General features: G+C 42.7%; 2 protein-coding genes and 1 non-coding gene across 5 annotated transcripts in view; all 3 read left to right on the top strand.

The window, feature by feature from the left end:
* Nucleotides 1–6,448, top strand: part of PIK3C2A (phosphatidylinositol-4-phosphate 3-kinase catalytic subunit type 2 alpha) — a 121,686-nt gene extending 115,238 nt beyond the window's left edge. For all 3 annotated transcript variants that reach the window (XM_054241453.2, XM_002807318.6, XM_054241452.2), the window contains one exon: nt 3,108–6,448. In XM_054241453.2, the coding sequence (XP_054097428.1) occupies nt 3,108–3,290 (183 nt within the window). In that variant the 3' untranslated portion in view covers nt 3,291–6,448. The remainder of the gene's footprint in view (nt 1–3,107) is intronic.
* A 3,955-nt stretch (nt 6,449–10,403) lies between these two features.
* On the top strand, nt 10,404–13,932 carry RPS13 (ribosomal protein S13). Its single transcript, XM_009007742.4, has 6 exons — nt 10,404–10,452; nt 10,591–10,639; nt 10,809–10,887; nt 12,707–12,876; nt 13,127–13,227; nt 13,854–13,932. Exons 1-6 carry the CDS (start codon nt 10,430–10,432, stop codon nt 13,885–13,887), a joined length of 456 nt encoding a protein of 151 aa, XP_009005990.1. The 5' UTR covers nt 10,404–10,429; the 3' UTR covers nt 13,888–13,932.
* LOC118145880 (small nucleolar RNA SNORD14) lies at nt 12,468–12,557 on the top strand. The gene has a single exon (XR_004731367.1). It is a non-coding gene; the product is annotated as a small nucleolar RNA SNORD14 (small nucleolar RNA).
* Nucleotides 13,933–17,436: the final 3,504 nt, after the last annotated feature.

The following is a 17,436-nucleotide window of genomic DNA, read 5'->3' as shown; positions in this document are numbered from 1 at the left end:
TGCAATTTCAACTCACCACAACCTCTACCTCCTAGGTTCAAATAATTCTTGTGCCTCAGCCTCCAGAGTAGCTGGGACTAAAGGTGAGCGTCACCACTTCTGGCTAATTTTTGCATTTTTAGTAGACTTGGAGTTTACTGTTTTGGCCAGGCTAGTCTCGAACTCCTGACTTCAGGTGATCCACCTACCTCAGCCTCCCAAAGTGCTGGGATTACACGTGTGAACCATCACACCCAGCCTGTTTTCTTCTTTTAGTAACCCTCTTAAGGGTACTCAAAATTGAAAGCAGGCCAGGTACAGTGGCTCATGCTTGTACTCCCAACACTTTGGGAGGCCAAGGCAGGAGGACTGGTTGAACCCAAGAGTATTAGACCAGCCAGGGTAACATAGTGAGACACTGTCACTACAGAATATGACAAATTAGCCCGGCATAGTGGCATGCACCTGTTGTCCCAGCTATTCAGGAGACTGAGGTGGGAGGATCACTTGAGCCCCAGAGGTTGAGGCTTCAGTGAGCTGTGATTGCACCACTGCACTGCAACCTAGGGGCAACAGAGCCAGACTCTGTCTCAAAAAAAAAAAGAAAGAAAGAAAGAAAAGAAAGCAGGACCACAGGTGGTGGCTTGTATCTCTCATCTCAGGACTTTGGAAAGCCGAGGCAGGAGGATTGCTTGAGGCTGGGCATTTGAGACTAGGCTGGCCAACATAGTGAGACCCTGTTCTACAAACCATTAAAAAATTAACCTGGCATGATGGCATGCATCTGTAGTCCTAGCTATTCAGGAGGCTGAGGCTGGAGGATAGCTTAAGCCCTTGAGTTTGAGGTTACAGTAAACCATGATTGTGCCACTGCACTCTAGCCTGGGCAACAGAGTGAGACACTGCCTCTTTAAAAAAAAAAAAAAAAAAAAAATCAAAGCAATAAGCAAAGTATCAACTGAATTGCATGGAGTATAACTGTGACCTTGTTGAGTGACTCAGTCAACTTGTAAACTTAGTACCTATTAAAACATGGTAAAGTTCCCCCCACTTCTCTCTTACTAAACTACTTCTTTAGGATAAACACATCTTTTGTATATCCACACAATGTCTGATTAGAGATTGGAAGCAGGTAATTCTGATTTCTCATTAAGGTTATAAATTTATTAAAACCTACAGAAAATCCTTTGGCCTCTTTATCTTTTCTTTTTTTGACAGATTCTCACTCTGTCACCCAGGCCAAGTACAGTGGTGCAATCTTGGCTCACTGCACCTCTGCCTCCCAGTTCAAGCGATTCTCGTGCCTCAGTCTCCCACGTAGGTGGGACTACAGGCATGCGCTACCATGCCCAGCTGTTTCTTGTGTTTTTAATAGAGATGGGGTTTTGCCTTGTTGCCCAGGTTGGTCTCAAACTCCTGACCTTAGGTGATCCACTTGCCTTGGCCTCTCACAGTGTTGGGATTCCAGGCGTGAACCACCATGTCTGGCCAATCCTTTGACTTCTTTTTTTTTTCGAGACAGAGTTTCACTCTTGTTACCCAGGCTGGAGTGCAATGGCGCGATCTCGGCTCACCACAACCTCCGCCTCTTGGGTTCAGGCAATTCTCCTGCTTCAGCCTCCTGAGTAGCTGGGATTACAGGCACGTGCCACCGTGCCCAGCTAATTTTTTGTATTTTTAGTTGAGACGGGGCTTCACCATGTTGACCTCGATCTCTTGACCTCGTGATCCACCCACCTCAGCCTCCCAAAGTGCTGGGATTACAGGCGTGAGCCACCACGCCCGGCCCTTCTTTGACTTCTTTAAAAGCATATACAATGCTTGGTAAAGACCAATGGGTATGTTTTTTTTTTTTTTTTCTGAGACCAAGTTTCCCTCTTGTTGCCCAGGCTGGAGTACAATGGTACTATCTTGGCTCACTGCAACCTCTGCCTCTCAGGTTCAAGCAATTCTCTTGCCTCTGCCTCCGAAGTAGCTGGGATTACAGGCACCCACTGCCATGCCTGGCTAATTTTTGTATTTTCAGTAGAGACAGGGTTTCCCCACGTTGGCTAGGCTGGTCTCGAACTCCTGACCTCAGGTGATCCACCTGCCTTGGCCTCCCAAAGTGCTGGGATTACAGGCGTGACCCACAGCGCCTGGCCATTTTAAGTTATTTTAGCCAAAGAATGAGGACTAGGTTAAGGAGATATTTCTCAAAATTTATGATGAGGCTTTCTGGAAAAATTAAAATTCTAAGTGTTCAATGTGATGTGAGTTTGAAACAGAATAACTTTGTAACACTCCAGACTTGCTGCAAACTGTATTTTTTTGTTGGGTGATTTTGTATTTAATTATGAATAATCAAATTATTTCATGGTATAAAAACTCCAACAGAAAAAAAGACAACAAAAGGAAATTTTAATCTTTCCTTTTTGGCAGAATAATTATAATTACCTCCCAATTTGCTTCTTTCCATTCATTTTTTCCCCCAGCTATTAGATCATCTTATGGTATAGTGTAATTTCTTTTCCCTTTTCCATCACATTCAGTTCAGAAAAACTGTGTTTCTATCTTTAATTTTTATTGTTTTTTTTTTGAGACAGAGTCTTGCTCTTGTTGCCCAGACTGGAGTGCAGTGGGGAGATCTCAGCTCACTGCAACCTCCGCCTCCCAGGTTCAAGTGATTCTCCTGCCTCAGCCTCCCGAGTAGCTGGGATTACAGGAGCCTGCCACGATACCCAGCTAATTTTTGTATTTTTAGTAGAGACGAGTCTCACTATTTTGGCCAGGCTGGTCTTGAACTCCTAACCTCAGGTGATCCACCCGCCTCTGCCTCCCAAAGTGCTGGGATTACAGGCATGAGCCACTGCACCCAGCCTCTAATTTTTATTTTTTAGCTAATGATTAGTCCTGCTTTGTACCTCTCTCTGTCAGACAATCACAGGAATAATAGTACAATCCAAGATTCCTGAAATAAAAAATGTCCTTCTAAAGTATTGAGACAAAACCTACCAGATGTGTCATAATAAATGTCATTCATTATGGTCGCTTTTCAGCTAATATTCTCACGTTTTCACTTGAAATGTTCCAAGAAACCAAACAAACTTTGATTTGTAATTTACTGTTTCTTTTTTCCTTTGTTGTAGCTTGTGTACAGTGGGTATAGCAAAGAAACCCTAAGACAGCGAGAACTTCAACTAAGTGTGCTGAGTGCAGAATCTCTGCGGGAGAATTTTTTCTTGGGTGGAGTAACTCTGCCTTTGAAAGATTTCAACTTGAGCAAAGAGACAGTTAAATGGTATCAGCTGACTGCAGCAACATACTTGTAAACTAGTGAATGTCTCAGCTTTGGAAGCAAGGACAGTTATAAACATGCATGCATACATGCACATACACCCAGACACACTTGTGAATTTTGTATAGTATTTTATACTTGGATGGAACTTATATAGTTAAATATACTTGCTGCACTTGAACACATCTATTGGACCAACGGTCACATAACTAACCTTTTTGAACTTTTGGAAGCCATTGCTGTTTTAGTCATTATGCAGAATGCTATAAACCCTAAACCTTATACTAATTCCTGAAAATGACTTTGAGACAGTACTATGTCAGTTCAGCCACCTATTTTGCATTGGTTTCTATGAAGAGGCAGGGCATATGTGTTTTCCTGTTGTGCACCTTTTATAGCCTTTACCACTGTGTAATGTTCACAAACACCAAAGTAAAGGAAAGATGCAGGATGTTACCATAAAACGCAGCTGCTTATTCACGGAGCTGAAAAACAAAGCACAAATAATAGACAGCTATGTTAAGAACTACTAAGTAGTTTACAGAAGTAGGTAAAAACATAATGTTGCTTTTTATTCATGTCTTTAAAGCCTTTTTCAGAATAAGTGCCAATCACCGATGTTGTAAATAATGGTGCCTTAACTTTGTATGCTTCCCTGGCACTTCATTTCTGGTTTTTTTCCTGATTTGATAAATAATTAGTACATAATTTTCACTCACTTTCAGCTTACTAAAGACAAGAAATCATGTACATGTACTAATGTTTTTCCCACAGAAAATCATTTTCTCTAATTCTGATGTATGAAATAATTATTTAAATGGTCAAGCTGTTTACATTTTTTTTGCCCAATCCCTGAACAAGACTCATCAATGTGATTGTACAGTAAATTCCATCATTCCATTATAATCCTACATTTATTCCAGGAGTGGTAATTTTACCTCCCTACATCTATACTCCACTCCCTCAGTATACAAGAGAATAACTGTTCATCCATGTGCCCATTCCTGAGTAGGGCAGACTCTTCACAAGAGGCCCCTGACAGTTCTAGGGTCCAGATTAAACTTTAGTATAGACCTTTTGTCTATGTAGACTAGTTTGTCTTGTAAACTGTCTTACTGACATGTATAAACATTGTACATTCACATGAAAAGTTATTTTCCTTTATATAATGGGATTCAGAATCATAAGGGACAGGATTGAAAGTATTCTACAGTAACCATTAAGAATAAGATTTGGCAGGGCATGGGTGGCTCACACCTGTAATCGCAGCACTTTGGGAGGCCAAGGCAGGCGGATCACCTGAGGTCAGGAGACTAGCCTGGCCAACATGGTGAAACCCCATCTCTACCAAAAATACAAAAATTAGCTGGGCATGGTAGTGGGCGCCTGTAATCCCAGCGACTTGAGAGGCTGAGGGACGAGAATTGCTCGAACCTGGGAAGCAGAGATTGCAATGAGCCGAGATCATGCCACTGAACTCTAGCTTGGGCAACAAGAGTGAAACTCTGTCTCAAAAAAAAAATAATAAAAAAATTCATTATTTTTATTAGTTATCAACTTTAGACACAATTTGGTTAGTTGGGATAAATACATATATATAAGAACTCTCATGGTTAGAATAGAAATTCAGATGCTTTAAAAATGGCAATAGAGATTGTACCTATCAGGTTGCTGTGAGAAAACTAAAAATATGCAATAAAGAATACGAAGAGGGGCAGGACAATCGCCAATTCAGTTGCCCAGAACAGAATTTTTATGAACTGCACAAATGTTTAATGTAAATGGTGATACCTACCAAGAAGAAATAGAAGAGTTGATAATATATCAGTGGGATGGGGTGGGGGAAAAACTTGAAAGTTTTGGTGCATAACACTAATGGTCCATTTGTAGTTAAACCCATGAGTATGGTATATGAATGTCTTTTTTTTAAATGTTAAAATGTGTTGTCTATTTAATAAGTTAATTAAAATGCAGATGAAAGCACCACCATTTGCTTTTTCCACAGATCGATAACATTTCCTTAAAGTATGTAAGTAGCTTTGCAAATGCAAATGTACTAGCAATTTTCACATCAGCTTTTGAGACCTAATTCCATTCCACCAGTTGTCTTAGCCATTTTAATTTAAAAACAAACCAGCAGACACTGTCTTAATAGAGGTCATTGTTAATTGGACTCAACATGTGCTGCCTTTTTGCAGTCTGTTACGGCAGTGTCATTTGGCACAAATAATAGAGCTAAAAAATGTGCTGTCACGTCAATGATAAGAAATCTGGACTCATATCTAAAAGTGTGTATTATAATGCTGTACAGTTAAGAGTTCAGAACAAGTGGTAATGTTTTAATTTAACTCATCTTGTGCCTTCTTTACTTATTCAAACACACATACATTTTACATATGGTTTAACATATATTATTTCTTTGTTAAATGCTACTCTTCAGCCCATACCAAAAAATAAAAATAAAAAGAGGAGAGCCTCTTTGCACTACTACTATCAATCAGTTTTAAATCAGTTGGATTTTTAAGCATTTTTTTAAAAGCTCACATTAAAACTGAAAAACAAAAGTTTTACTGGCCAAGACACTAATTTTTATGTATAATCACAATCTTATATTGACTAAATTATGCTACATGTTAAGTCCTGCATCAGAAGAATTCTTTCTTCTTGCCATGTTTTGGGATTTGAAGATAATGGTTCACTTGAAGAACCTATTATTTTCTCTACTGAGGAACCCAATGTAGAACTTGCACTGATATTTTTATTACTGCCTTTATATGAATCTATAGGTATCCAAATGTTAAGGCATGTATGATCTTTGATAATTTCTTTTTTCAAATTAAAGTTGTATAAAAGTTTCAATATCTTGCCTTAAAATTAGTTGTCTGTTCTTTCTAGGATTCATATATTATGGCATTTACAAAAGAAAACATTCACTTTTGAAACTTAAGACTTCACATCAAAAAGGACTGAAACCCCACTATCATAATCCATAAATTTATTTCCATGTTGTTTGATTAGCAGTGCATATATGAATGAATATGGTAATTAGTCTCATCTATAAGAACCAAATACTTTAATTATATTAAGGTAGTGAATAAAGATGTATAATATTTTTATTAATATTATATTCAGTGGATTGAATGTGACTTCATAACTATACTACAATTGTATTAAAATATTTCTGGAATAAAAGAACTCTGCTATCATTTCATTCCTTATTGAGGTACTAACATTTCTGGTTCCAAACTTTGCTGAGCTCATTCTTGATATTCCTTGCATCTCACCCAGGAGTTTATTAGGTTCAGTAATCTTGAATTTCAAAACTAGCCTGTCAGTTGCCCCTAAAAATGTCCAAATAGAGATTCTGACTTCTTAATGTTACTTTTTTTTTGAGACAGAGTCTCACTCTGTCTCCCATGCCTGGAGTGCAGGGGTGCCATCTTAGCTCACTGCAGCCTTGACCTCCCAGGTTCAAGCGATTCTCCTGCCTCAGCCTCCTGAGTAGCTGGGACTACAGGCATGCACCACCATGCTTGACTAATTTTGTATCTTTAGTACAAATGGGGTTTTGCCATGCTGTCCAGGCTGGTCTCAAATGCCTGACCTCAAGTGATCTGCCCCGCTCGGCCTCCCAAAATGCTGGGCTACAGGTGGGAGCCACCGTGCCTAGCCTGAGTGTTACTCTTTGAAGGTCTGGATTGCTACCACTTTGCTATAGTCCCATCACTATGTTTTAGAAGGGAAATGCTTCTGTGAGTGGAGTACTTGGCCTTTGGTACTTAAGATATTAAGTAGTCCAGCAACACTTATGTTATAGACATATCTACAGAACTGTGTAGATTCTTCTAATACAGTACCTTCCTCCTGTAATGATAACAGTGTGAAACTGTGGTTCTCTGACCCTAAGATAACAGGTGAAAGGGCCCGGAGACCATGAAAGCAGTAACTTAATTGTTTCACCCTTCCTTTTTTGAAAAACTTCATTATGCAAATCTTAAGCATATGCAAAATTAGACAACAGCGTAATGAACTCCATGAGTGAATCCATCACGGAGCTTTGATAGTTATTACCTTAGGACTAACCTTGTTTGCTCTATATTAAGTTGTTCCTAGGTATAGGTATCTTAGCTAATTTATCCTATTTAAGATTCTTAAAACTGTGGATTAGAGCTGGGTGCAGTGGCTCATGCCTGTAATCCCAGCACTCTGGGAAGCCAAGGCAGGTGGATCACAAGGTCAGGAGTTTGAGACCAGCCTGGCCAATACGTTGAAACCCCTGTCTCTACTAAAAATATAAAAATTAGCTGAGCATGGTGGTGGGCTGAAGCAGGAGAATTGCTTGAACCCAGGAATTGGGGTTGGCAGTGAGTCAAGATTGTGCCACTACACTCCAGGGTGACAGAGCGAGACTCCATCTCAAAAAACAAAAAAACTTGTGGATCAGTAGCTTTCTTCAGTTCTGAATACGTGGTAGCCATTATCGTTTCAAACATTTTGTCTGCCACCTTTTGGAACTCTGATTAAATGTGTAATGTGTAATAGACCTTTCCACTCTCTTCCATGTCTTCTCTTCATGTCTCTCTTTTTTTGTCCCTGCATTCTCAATAATTTATTTTCCAATTCACTACTTCCAACTGTTTAACCTATCCATTAGGTTTTAAGTTTTGGTTATTGTATTTTATTTTTTTGAGACGGGGTCTCAATCTTTTGCCTAGGTTGGAGTATAGTGGCACAATCATGGGTCACTGCAGCTCAGCCTCGCTGGGTTCAAGTGGTCCTCCCACCTCAGCCTCTCAAATAGCTGGGACTATAGTCACACACCACCATATCTGGCTTTTTGTATTTTTGTAGAAATGGGGTTTCGCCATGTTGCCCAGGCTCATCTCGAACTCTCAAATACCTGGGCCCAAGCAATCTGCCCACTTCGGCCTCCCAAAATGTTAGGATTACAGGCATGAGCCATCACACCTAGCTGTATTTTTCTTGTATTTCTTGTATTTTTTCATTTCAAGAATTACTATTTGGTTCTTTTTGTTTGAATCATGATCCAGGACAGACACACAACACTGTCAAGACTATTTAAATAAAAAAAGTTGTGGGTTTTTTTTGACCATTCAAAAAAAGAAAAGGTTTTTCCAACAAATGGTGCTGGGACAACTGGATAACCACATGTAAAAGCATGAGTTAAGACTCTTACATCACATATAAAAATTAACTCAAAATGGATCAAAGACCTAAACATAAAAGCTTAAACTGGTTGGGCGCAGTGGCTCACACCTGCAATCCTAGTACTTTGGGAGGTCAAGGTGGGAGGATCCCTTGAGCCCAGGAGTTAAGAGGCTGCAATGAGCCAGATTGCATCACTGCTCTCCAGCATGGGTGGCAGAGTGAGACCTTGTCTCTGGAGAAAGAAAAAAAAAAGCCAAAACGATAAAACTCTTAGAAGAAAACAAAAACATGGGTGTATATACATCTTTGTGACCTTGGATTTGATGATTCTTAGATGGGACACTAAAAGCATGAGCCACAAAAAAAAAAAATGGATAAACTGGAACTTCAGTAAAACTAAAATCTTTTGTGCATCAAAGGATGCTATTAAGGAAGTAAAAGACAACCCGCAGAATGGGAAAAAATATTTCCAAATATTGTACATGATAAAAGGAATAGTATCCAGAATATATAAACAATTTTTACAACTCAACAAAAAGCCCAATTTAAAAATGGGCAAAGGCCGGGCAGGATTACATGCCTGTAATCCCAGCACTTTGGGAGGCTGAGGCAGGCAGATCACCTGAGGTCAGGAGTTCGAGACCAGCCTGGCCAACATGGGGAAACCCTGCCCCTACAAAAAAAAAAAAAAAAAGCCAGTTGCGGTGGCAGGCTCCGGTGATCCCAGCTATTCAGGAGGCTGAGGCACGAAGATCGCTTGAACCCGAAAGGCAGAGTTGCAGTGAGCCAAGATCATGTCACTGAACTCCAGCCTGGGTGTCTGACAGAGCAAGAAAAAATAAAAATGGGCAAAAGGCCGTGTGCTGTGGCTCAGGCCTGTGATCCCAGCATTTTGGGAGGCCAAGGCGGGCGGATCACCTGAGGTCGGGAGTTGGAGATCAGGCTGATCAACATGGAGAAACCCGTCTCTACTAAAAATACAAAAAGTTACCAGGGCGTAGTGGCGCATGCCTGTAATTTCCAGCTACTCGGAAGGCTGAGGCAGGAGAATCGCTTGAACCCGGAAGGCGGAGGTTGCGGTGAGCCGACATCGCGCCATTGCACTCCAGCCTGGGCAAGAGGAGCAAAACCACGCCTCAAAAAAACACGGAAACAAAAAGCTTCTTCCTTGACCGTTCCCTTTCCCCAGGAAATTCAATTGCCTAATTTTATCTCTCATCCTCTAGGCCTTTGCAATATTGCTCCCAGGGCGCTTCCCTGTCCGTCAACTCTCTCACTTGGGAACACAGCTCGGTTCACTTGTTCTCTGCTCAGAACAAGCCTCTGCCCAACCCTTCTCCCCGACGAGCCCAGCGCGCCTCAAAGCCCTGAGCAGGGGAATTCGAGCGCGGCCGGGTACGGGCGTCCGCGGGGACCTGGTTCAACTCTTTACCGTCAGTGACTCTCTCCTGACAGATAAGGGTAGGATTAAGAGATGAGAAATGAAAACGGTGGCTGGGCGGTAGCCGCTGCCATGGTTTCCCGTGTGGTCCTCATCACATGCTATTGTATCTGTGAATTTATTAGGCGCAGGGCGGACTCTGAGGAATCTAGTGGCGGGACAAAGCTCGGCAGTGGCGAATGAACAAACACCTGTGTATGGCTGATCCTTCCAGATCTACCTGTTCCATGCCCACCCCCAGCGCAGCACTCAAATCTTTGAAGATCTCGGCGTCTGCAGCAGGGAACTTCAACGCAAGCAGAAGTCAGCCTCAAATTCCTGCGCTGGCCACAAGGCTGACCAAAGATGCACGCCGAGATGAGGCCCGGCCGATGGAGGAGGCGTGTGCGACGCTGAAATGCATTTCGGGAGTTGTAGTCACACAGACGGCGGTGGCTGAGAGGCGTAACTTCGCCTACTGCGTGCGAGGAAGCGGGGACGTGTGAGGTCACTTCCTGCGTGCTGGGTGGCTTCCTGCGGCATTTCTAGCCTCGCTTTCTTTTCGCTGCGTGACCGCCGCCATCATGGGTCGTATGCATGCTCCCGGGTGAGCTCGGGGCATCGAACCGGATTGCGGGGCGCGGGTGGGAGGAAGAGAGGGAGTGTGGGCAGCAGGCCGAGGGGATGATGTTCTGGGCTGCTGTGGCACGGGCCGCCACCTCACCCCGACTGCTTCTCTCCCTAGGAAGGGCCTGTCCCAGTCGGCTTTGCCCTATCGCCGCAGCGTCCCCACGGTAAGTAGCGCACGGGGACCGGGGAGAAGCCTGTGTTACTTTGTCTTGGGTTAAGCGACGCCGGGGCGAGGAGGCGTATATGAGGAGCGGCGTTGCGGTTGGATAGGCCGCTGTGCTTCGGCGCCATTCCTGGTTTCTAATCCTGAGGCTGCTTTCAATTCCATAACAGTGGCTGAAGTTGACATCTGACGACGTGAAGGAGCAGATTTACAAACTGGCCAAGAAGGGCCTGACTCCTTCACAAATCGGTGAGTCTTTGTGTCTAATGTAGCCTCTTGCGCTTGCCCTCCTGTGACTTGTAGGGTCTAGTCGACGGTAAAGTTATTTAAAAATCGCCAGAACTGTGATCTCAGCATCATGCTAGGGGCATCATTGTAAGCATTTTATATGTATTGATTTCGTTTAATTCTGACGTCAATACTTTGAAGCAAATCTTCGTAGCTTTCCCCCCAGTGTACAGTTAAGGAAACAGAGGCACAGTGCAGCTGGATACTAACCACAGCTCCAAATCACACAGCTATCAAGTGGAGGAGTTGGAACTGGCTCAGCAGAGCGCTTGACCCAGTTCCTTACAGTTAGGGGTGGTTTGACTCTCAGCTGCGTGTGACTTCTTGCAAGTGGCTTCGTTCAGCAAATGTTTGCCTGCTAGGTTCTGAAGATGGTTCTGGGGCCTGAGAATACAACTAAATTCCCCTCCACACACACACACAAAGCCAGCTGCAGTGTGCCTGTAGTCGCAGATACTCGGGATGCAAAGGTGGGAGGATCGCTTGAGCCAAGAAGTCCCAGGCTGCAGTGAGCTGTGATGAAGCTAGTGCACTCCTGGGTGACAGAGCGAGACACCCCCCCTTTTTTTTTTAAACTGTCCCCCCCCCCAAAAAAAAATCAGCACGGCCTGCAATGGCGTTTTCTCGGCTCACTGCAACCTCCACCTCCCGGGTTCAAGCGATTCTCCTGCCTCAGCCTCCCTGGTAGCCAGGATTACAGACTCCCGGCTAATTTGTGTATTTATTTATTTATTTATTTTTTGGAGACGGATTCTCACTCTGCGGCCCAGGCTGGAGTGCACTGGCAGGATCTTGGCCCACTGCAACCTCCACCTTCTGGGTTCGAGCAAGCAATTAATTCTCTTGACTCAGGCTCCGTAGTATCTGGGACTGCAGGCCACATCACCATGCCCAGCTAATTTTTGTATTTTTAGTAGAGAGGTGTTTCACCATGTTGAGGCTGGTCTCAGACTCCTAACCTCAAGTGATCCACCCACTTCGGCCTCCCAAAGTGCTGGGATTACAGGGGTGAGCCACCGCATCCTGCCTAATTTTTGCATTTTTAGTAGAGATGGGGTTTCACTGTGTTGGCCAAGCTAGTCTCGAACTCTTGACCTCTGGTGCTCCGCCTGCCTCAGCCTCCCAGAGTGCTGGGATTAGAGGCATGGGCCACCGCACCTGACCCTACTAATTAAAAGGGGGCACGGGGTGCAAAATGTCTGCACTCCTGGAGCTTGTAGTCTCATGGAGGTATAACACACCAAAAGAAAATATGTCATAGATTGTAAGTAGTCAGGACTCATTAGAGGTTTAAAATAATGTGTAAAGTTTTTAGAAGACTGATCAGAGTTCTCAATAAAATCTTAGCTGTTTTTTAAAGACGGGGTTTCACCATATTGGTCAGACTGGTCTCGAACTCCTGACCTCAGGTGATCCACCCACCTTGGCCTCCCAAAGTGCTGGGATTACAGGCACCGTGCCTGGTGGCTGTTTTTAATTATAGAACAGATAGACATACTGGAATCTCATGAATTCCTTTGGTCATCTGTATTCCAGCAAGCTCACTGTGATGATGGTTTTCCAACATTCGCAGTTTCCACCAGAAGGGTTTTCCTTAGTGTTGGGTAAACCTTCCTTGGATGTCTGAGGGAGCTTTATATGCATTCCCATGTTGGTTTCCATGTTGTATAAAAGACCCTCTTTTCCAGATAGGAAACTATGCCCTGATATCTGAGCCTTGACATCATCATATTCCCTAGTTTGTGTTTGTTGTTGAAAATTAAACATTATCCCCTTTCAGGTGTGATCCTGAGAGATTCACATGGTGTTGCACAAGTACGTTTTGTGACAGGCAATAAAATCTTAAGAATTCTTAAGTCTAAGGGACTTGCTCCTGATCTCCCTGAAGATCTTTACCATTTAATTAAGAAAGCAGTCGCTGTTCGAAAGCATCTTGAGAGGAACAGAAAGGTAAGCTCATAAAACCTGGTGCTAAATAGGACTGCTTTTACTAAGTTTTTTCAGTAAAATACAATGCGTCTGAATTATCCAAGGTGGGTTAGTACACAAACTAGTATAGTTCAGTGTTGCTTTGAAGTTAAAATTCTACCCAAAGAGATTTTAATTAGAGAAAGTGCATGGTAGCTCTACATTCTCTTATTAAATTAATGTTTGGTCATTTTGGGTGGTTTTCTTGAATTGCATCAAATTTTGTTTTTAGGATAAGGATGCTAAATTCCGTCTGATTCTGATAGAGAGCCGGATTCATCGTTTGGCTCGGTATTATAAGACTAAGCGAGTCCTCCCTCCCAATTGGAAATAGTAAGTATCAGCTTTTTTGTTGTTGTTGTTGTTGTTATCAAGAATAGGAGTCAGCCAATAGTAAATCTTAGAGTAAAGTCCTAGTAGTAAATATGTTTCGCCTTGCGGCCATTTGGTTAACTGCTCTTTGAGCTCTGGTCTGATAATGGGAAAGCAGCCACAGGAAATACATAATCAAATGGGTGTGGCTGTGTGTCACTGAAACTGTATTAAAGACAAGCACAGGGCCATAGTTGCAGACCCCAGATTTAGACCATGAATAATAAGCCCTTGACTCACTTAGATAGTAGGTAAATTTTCCTTTCATATCTCTGCCCTCAGATGTTTGAATTAATTTTTGCATGAATTGCTCACTATGATTGATTGCCAGACATTTGCAGTTTCCACCCGAAAGGTTTTTCCTTATGTTGGCCAGTTCTTCCTTGGATGTCTGAGTGAGCGTCTTCATTCATTATGCTTAAACACAATGAGCTGGTTCAGCAATTCAGTAATTTGGTGCATTTTATGTAGTTTGGATTTATTAACTGTTTGGAAATAGCTCCATTAGTGGGGAAATTCTGTTAATGAATGTGGAGGGACCAGTATTAATCCTGATTTTCTTTCCTCCCCCCTTTTTTCTTTTTTAGTGAATCATCTACAGCCTCTGCCCTGGTCGCATAAATTTGTCTATGTGCTCAAGCAATAAACATGATTGTTTAACTAAAAGCATGTTTTGTATTTCAGTGTCTATCAGTGGTTCCTATGTGTTGATCTTTTTGATGGTGGGTGAGTGTTTTAGGTGAGTGATGTTATGATTCCAGGGAGCAGTAAGATACTGTCTATCACATCCGTTAACTGGCCCCTTAAACCAGTTGAGCAGCTTATAACCTCATAGGTGGTTGCTATAAACATGGAGAACTGGAAGACACTAGAAAAGAATGCCTTTCTGTTTGTTTTGGTGTCATGGCAAAAATGTTTCTAAGTATTTTTGATACATTTAATGTTAAAGACTGAGATAGATCCCTGGCAGATGTTAACCACTTGTAGCATCAGAAATAATATTAGGTTGCTGCAAAACTGCAGTTTTTTAAATGCAAAAGCCGCAATTACTTTTGCACCACCTGATGCCTAAGTGTCACTGGAGGGAGGGGAAACTTTGCTATGGAGAGATACTGGATCTTACGGTGAGGGTTAAAGATGAAGGGATCTAGGGGTTAGTAAGCAGGCACAGCTCGTCTGGAGCACAGGGGGTTTAGGAAGAATATCTGAAATGAGCTTGGGTCCCTGGCATTTGAAAATTTTTTAGATGGGTTAAAGTAAAATTTAACTTGTCTTGGTATTATGTTTTATTTAATTGATTTTTGTTTTATATTTTTAGTAGAGACAGTTTCACCCTGTTGGCCAGGCTGATCTCGAACTCCTGACCTTGTGATCTGCCCATCTCAGCCTCCCAAAGTGTTGGGGTTACAGGTGTGAGCCACCTCCCCTGGCCATGTTATATTCTTAATGTGGTGCATGGGTCTGCTGCTTGAATAGTAAAATCTCAGATAACCCTAGGGAGTGGTTGAAGGTTGTGAGACTAATAAATGCTTAAGCTGCATGTCTAGCTGGTGCTTGTTTACAGAGGCACAATCCTTCAGAATAAAGACCCTGCAGTGGCTCACACCTGTCATCCCAACACTTTGGGATTACAGACGGGCAGATCACCTGAGGTCCAGAGTTTGAGACCAGCCTGGCCAACATTGTAAAACCCCATCATTACTAAAAATATAAAAATTTGCTGGGTGTGGTGGCAGGCGCCTGTAATCCTAGCTACTCTGGGAGGCTGAGTCTCCTTGAATCCAAGAGGTGCAGGTTTCAGTGGGCTGAGATCATGCCACTGCACTATAGCCTGGGTGACTGTCTCAAAAAAAAAAAAAAAACTTTCCATTAGCTTTTTCTTTGTAACATCTACTTTGACCCAGCTGGAGACAATGTACGTACATCATTTGTCCTAATCTATCCATGTGAGAACATAGAATTTGTAGGTTTCCTTCAACAACTATTATCTTCCTTGAAAAAATCATCTTTTCAAGTGGTAGGTGTCCATCTTTTTTTTTTTTTTTTTTTTTTTTTTTGAGATGGAGTTTTGCTTTTGTTGCACAGGCTGGAGTGCAATGGTACAATCTTGGCTCACTGCAACCTCCACCTCCCATGTTCAGGTGATTCTCCTGCCTTAGCCTCCCAAGTAGCTGGGATTACAGGCATGAGGTCCCATGCCCAGGTAATTTTTTAATTCTTCCATATCTCCAAAGGCACTAGACTGGACTTATTATTAAACTTAGACATATCTGTGGTTTTGTTTTTTGGACAGTCTCACTCTTGCCCAGGCTGTGGAATGCAGTGGCATGATCTTGGGTCATTGCAACCTTTCTCCCCCATTCAAGCAGTTCTTGTGCCTCAGCCTCCTGAGTAGCTGAGGTTACAGGTGCCCACCACCATGAATGGCAAATTTTCTTATTTTTAGTAGAAACGGGTTTTGTCATTTTTGCCAGGCTGGTCTCAAACTCCCAAGATACCTGCCCACCTCGGCCTCCCAAATTGTTGGGATTACAGGTGTGAGCCACTGTGCCCAGCCTATTGTATCATTTTATGAGACATAACTAAAGCCGGGCACAGTGGCTCACACCTGTAATCCCAACACTTTGGGAGGCTGAGGTGGGCGGATCACTTGAGGTCAGGAGTTCTGAGACCAGCCTGGCCAACATGAGAAAACCCCATCACTACTAAAAACACAAAAAATTAGCCGGGCGTGGTGGCACACATCTGTAATCCCAGCTACTCTGGAGGCTGAGGCAGGAGAATTGCTAGAACCCAGGAGGTAGAGGTTGCAGTGAGCCAGTATTGCAACACTGCACTCCTGGCTGGGTGACAGAGTGAGACTCCGTCTCAAAAAAAAAAATAGACATAACTAAAAACAGTCTCTTCCCTTTTGCAGCCCCACCTTCCTGAAGATGAAGGCAACCACTTTAAATATGTAGCTGTTTCTCTGGTATATAATATGCCTTCTTATTTCTAAGTAACATTATTTTTTTTAAAAAAATGAAATTCACATTACAAAATTCCCCATTTTAAAGGAACAATTCAGTGGCATTTGTTCATTCATAATATTGTACAACCACCACCTTTATCTAATTCCAAAACATTTCATCACCTTGAAGCAAAACCCCACATTCTTTAGTCCTAGGATTTGGGGAGGCCAAGATGGGAGGAACACATGAGCCCAGGAGTTTGAGAGCAGCCTGGGCATCATAGTGAGACCTCTGTCTCAAAAAAACAAAAGCCCATACTCATTAAGCATTTATCACCATTTTGTTTACTCCCCTTAACCCCTAGCAGTCACCAATCTGCTTTCTGTTTTTATGGATTTGCCTATTCTGAATATTTCATACAAGTGGATTCATACAGTATGTGACCTTCTGTGTCTCACAGTCTTTCACTTAGCATGATGTTTTTTGAGGTTCATTAACACAGCAAGTGTCAGTACTTCATTCCTTTTTTTTTTTTTTTTTTTTTTTGAGACAGTCCTACTCTGTCACTCAGCTGGGAGCACAGTGGCACAATCTTGGCTCACTGCAACCTCCGCCTCCCAGGTTCAAGTGATTCTCCTGCCTCAGCCTCCTGACTGGGATTACAGGTGTGTGCCACCATGTCCAGCTAATTTTTGTATTTTTAGTGGAGACAGGGTTTCACCATATTGGTCAGGCTGGTCTCAAACTCCTGACCTTTGAGAGGCCTCCAGGGCCATCAGTCCGAAGATTCTCTCTGCCTCCAAGATCAAATTTCTCCTTTATCTGCCGTCTTCCTCATTCTTGGTTTGCTCCCTTTTGGAGGATGTGGGAAACACCACCTCTAGCAGTCCCTAACAAAAGGCTCACTCCTTGGACTTCATTTTTTTCTGTTCATCTTAACTCGTGGTAACTTCATCTAGTCTATGACTGTCCATGCCCTCTTTAAGGCTACTACACTCAAATTCGTACCACCAGGGCAGAGCCTCCCTAAACTCCAGACTTAGGTGTGCATCTGCTATTCTGCATCCCCCCTTGAATCTCTAATAAACACCAAATATTTTTACACAACTCTCTTTTTGAGATGGAGTTTTGCTCTTATTGCCTAGGCTAGAGTGCAATGTCCTGACCTCAGCTCACTGCCACATCTGCCTCCTGGGTTCTGTCTCAGCCTTTGGAGTAG

The sequence above is a fragment of the Callithrix jacchus genome, chromosome 10 (assembly GCF_049354715.1).
Source record: "Callithrix jacchus isolate 240 chromosome 10, calJac240_pri, whole genome shotgun sequence".
NCBI lineage: Eukaryota > Metazoa > Chordata > Mammalia > Primates > Cebidae > Callithrix > Callithrix jacchus.
The sequence above is the reverse complement of the archived record's forward strand: the minus strand, read 5'-3'. Positions and strand labels throughout refer to the sequence as shown.

Bases quoted from the DNA above. Each gene is read 5' to 3' on its own strand.
- RPS13 (XM_009007742.4), top strand. From the start codon at position 10,430: ATGGGTCGTATGCATGCTCCCGG. The intron at 10,453-10,590 runs GTGAGCTCGGGG...TTCTCTCCCTAG, and splicing joins GGTCGTATGCATGCTCCCGG to GAAGGGCCTGTCCCAGTCGG. The intron at 10,888-12,706 runs GTGAGTCTTTGT...ATCCCCTTTCAG, and splicing joins CCTGACTCCTTCACAAATCG to GTGTGATCCTGAGAGATTCA.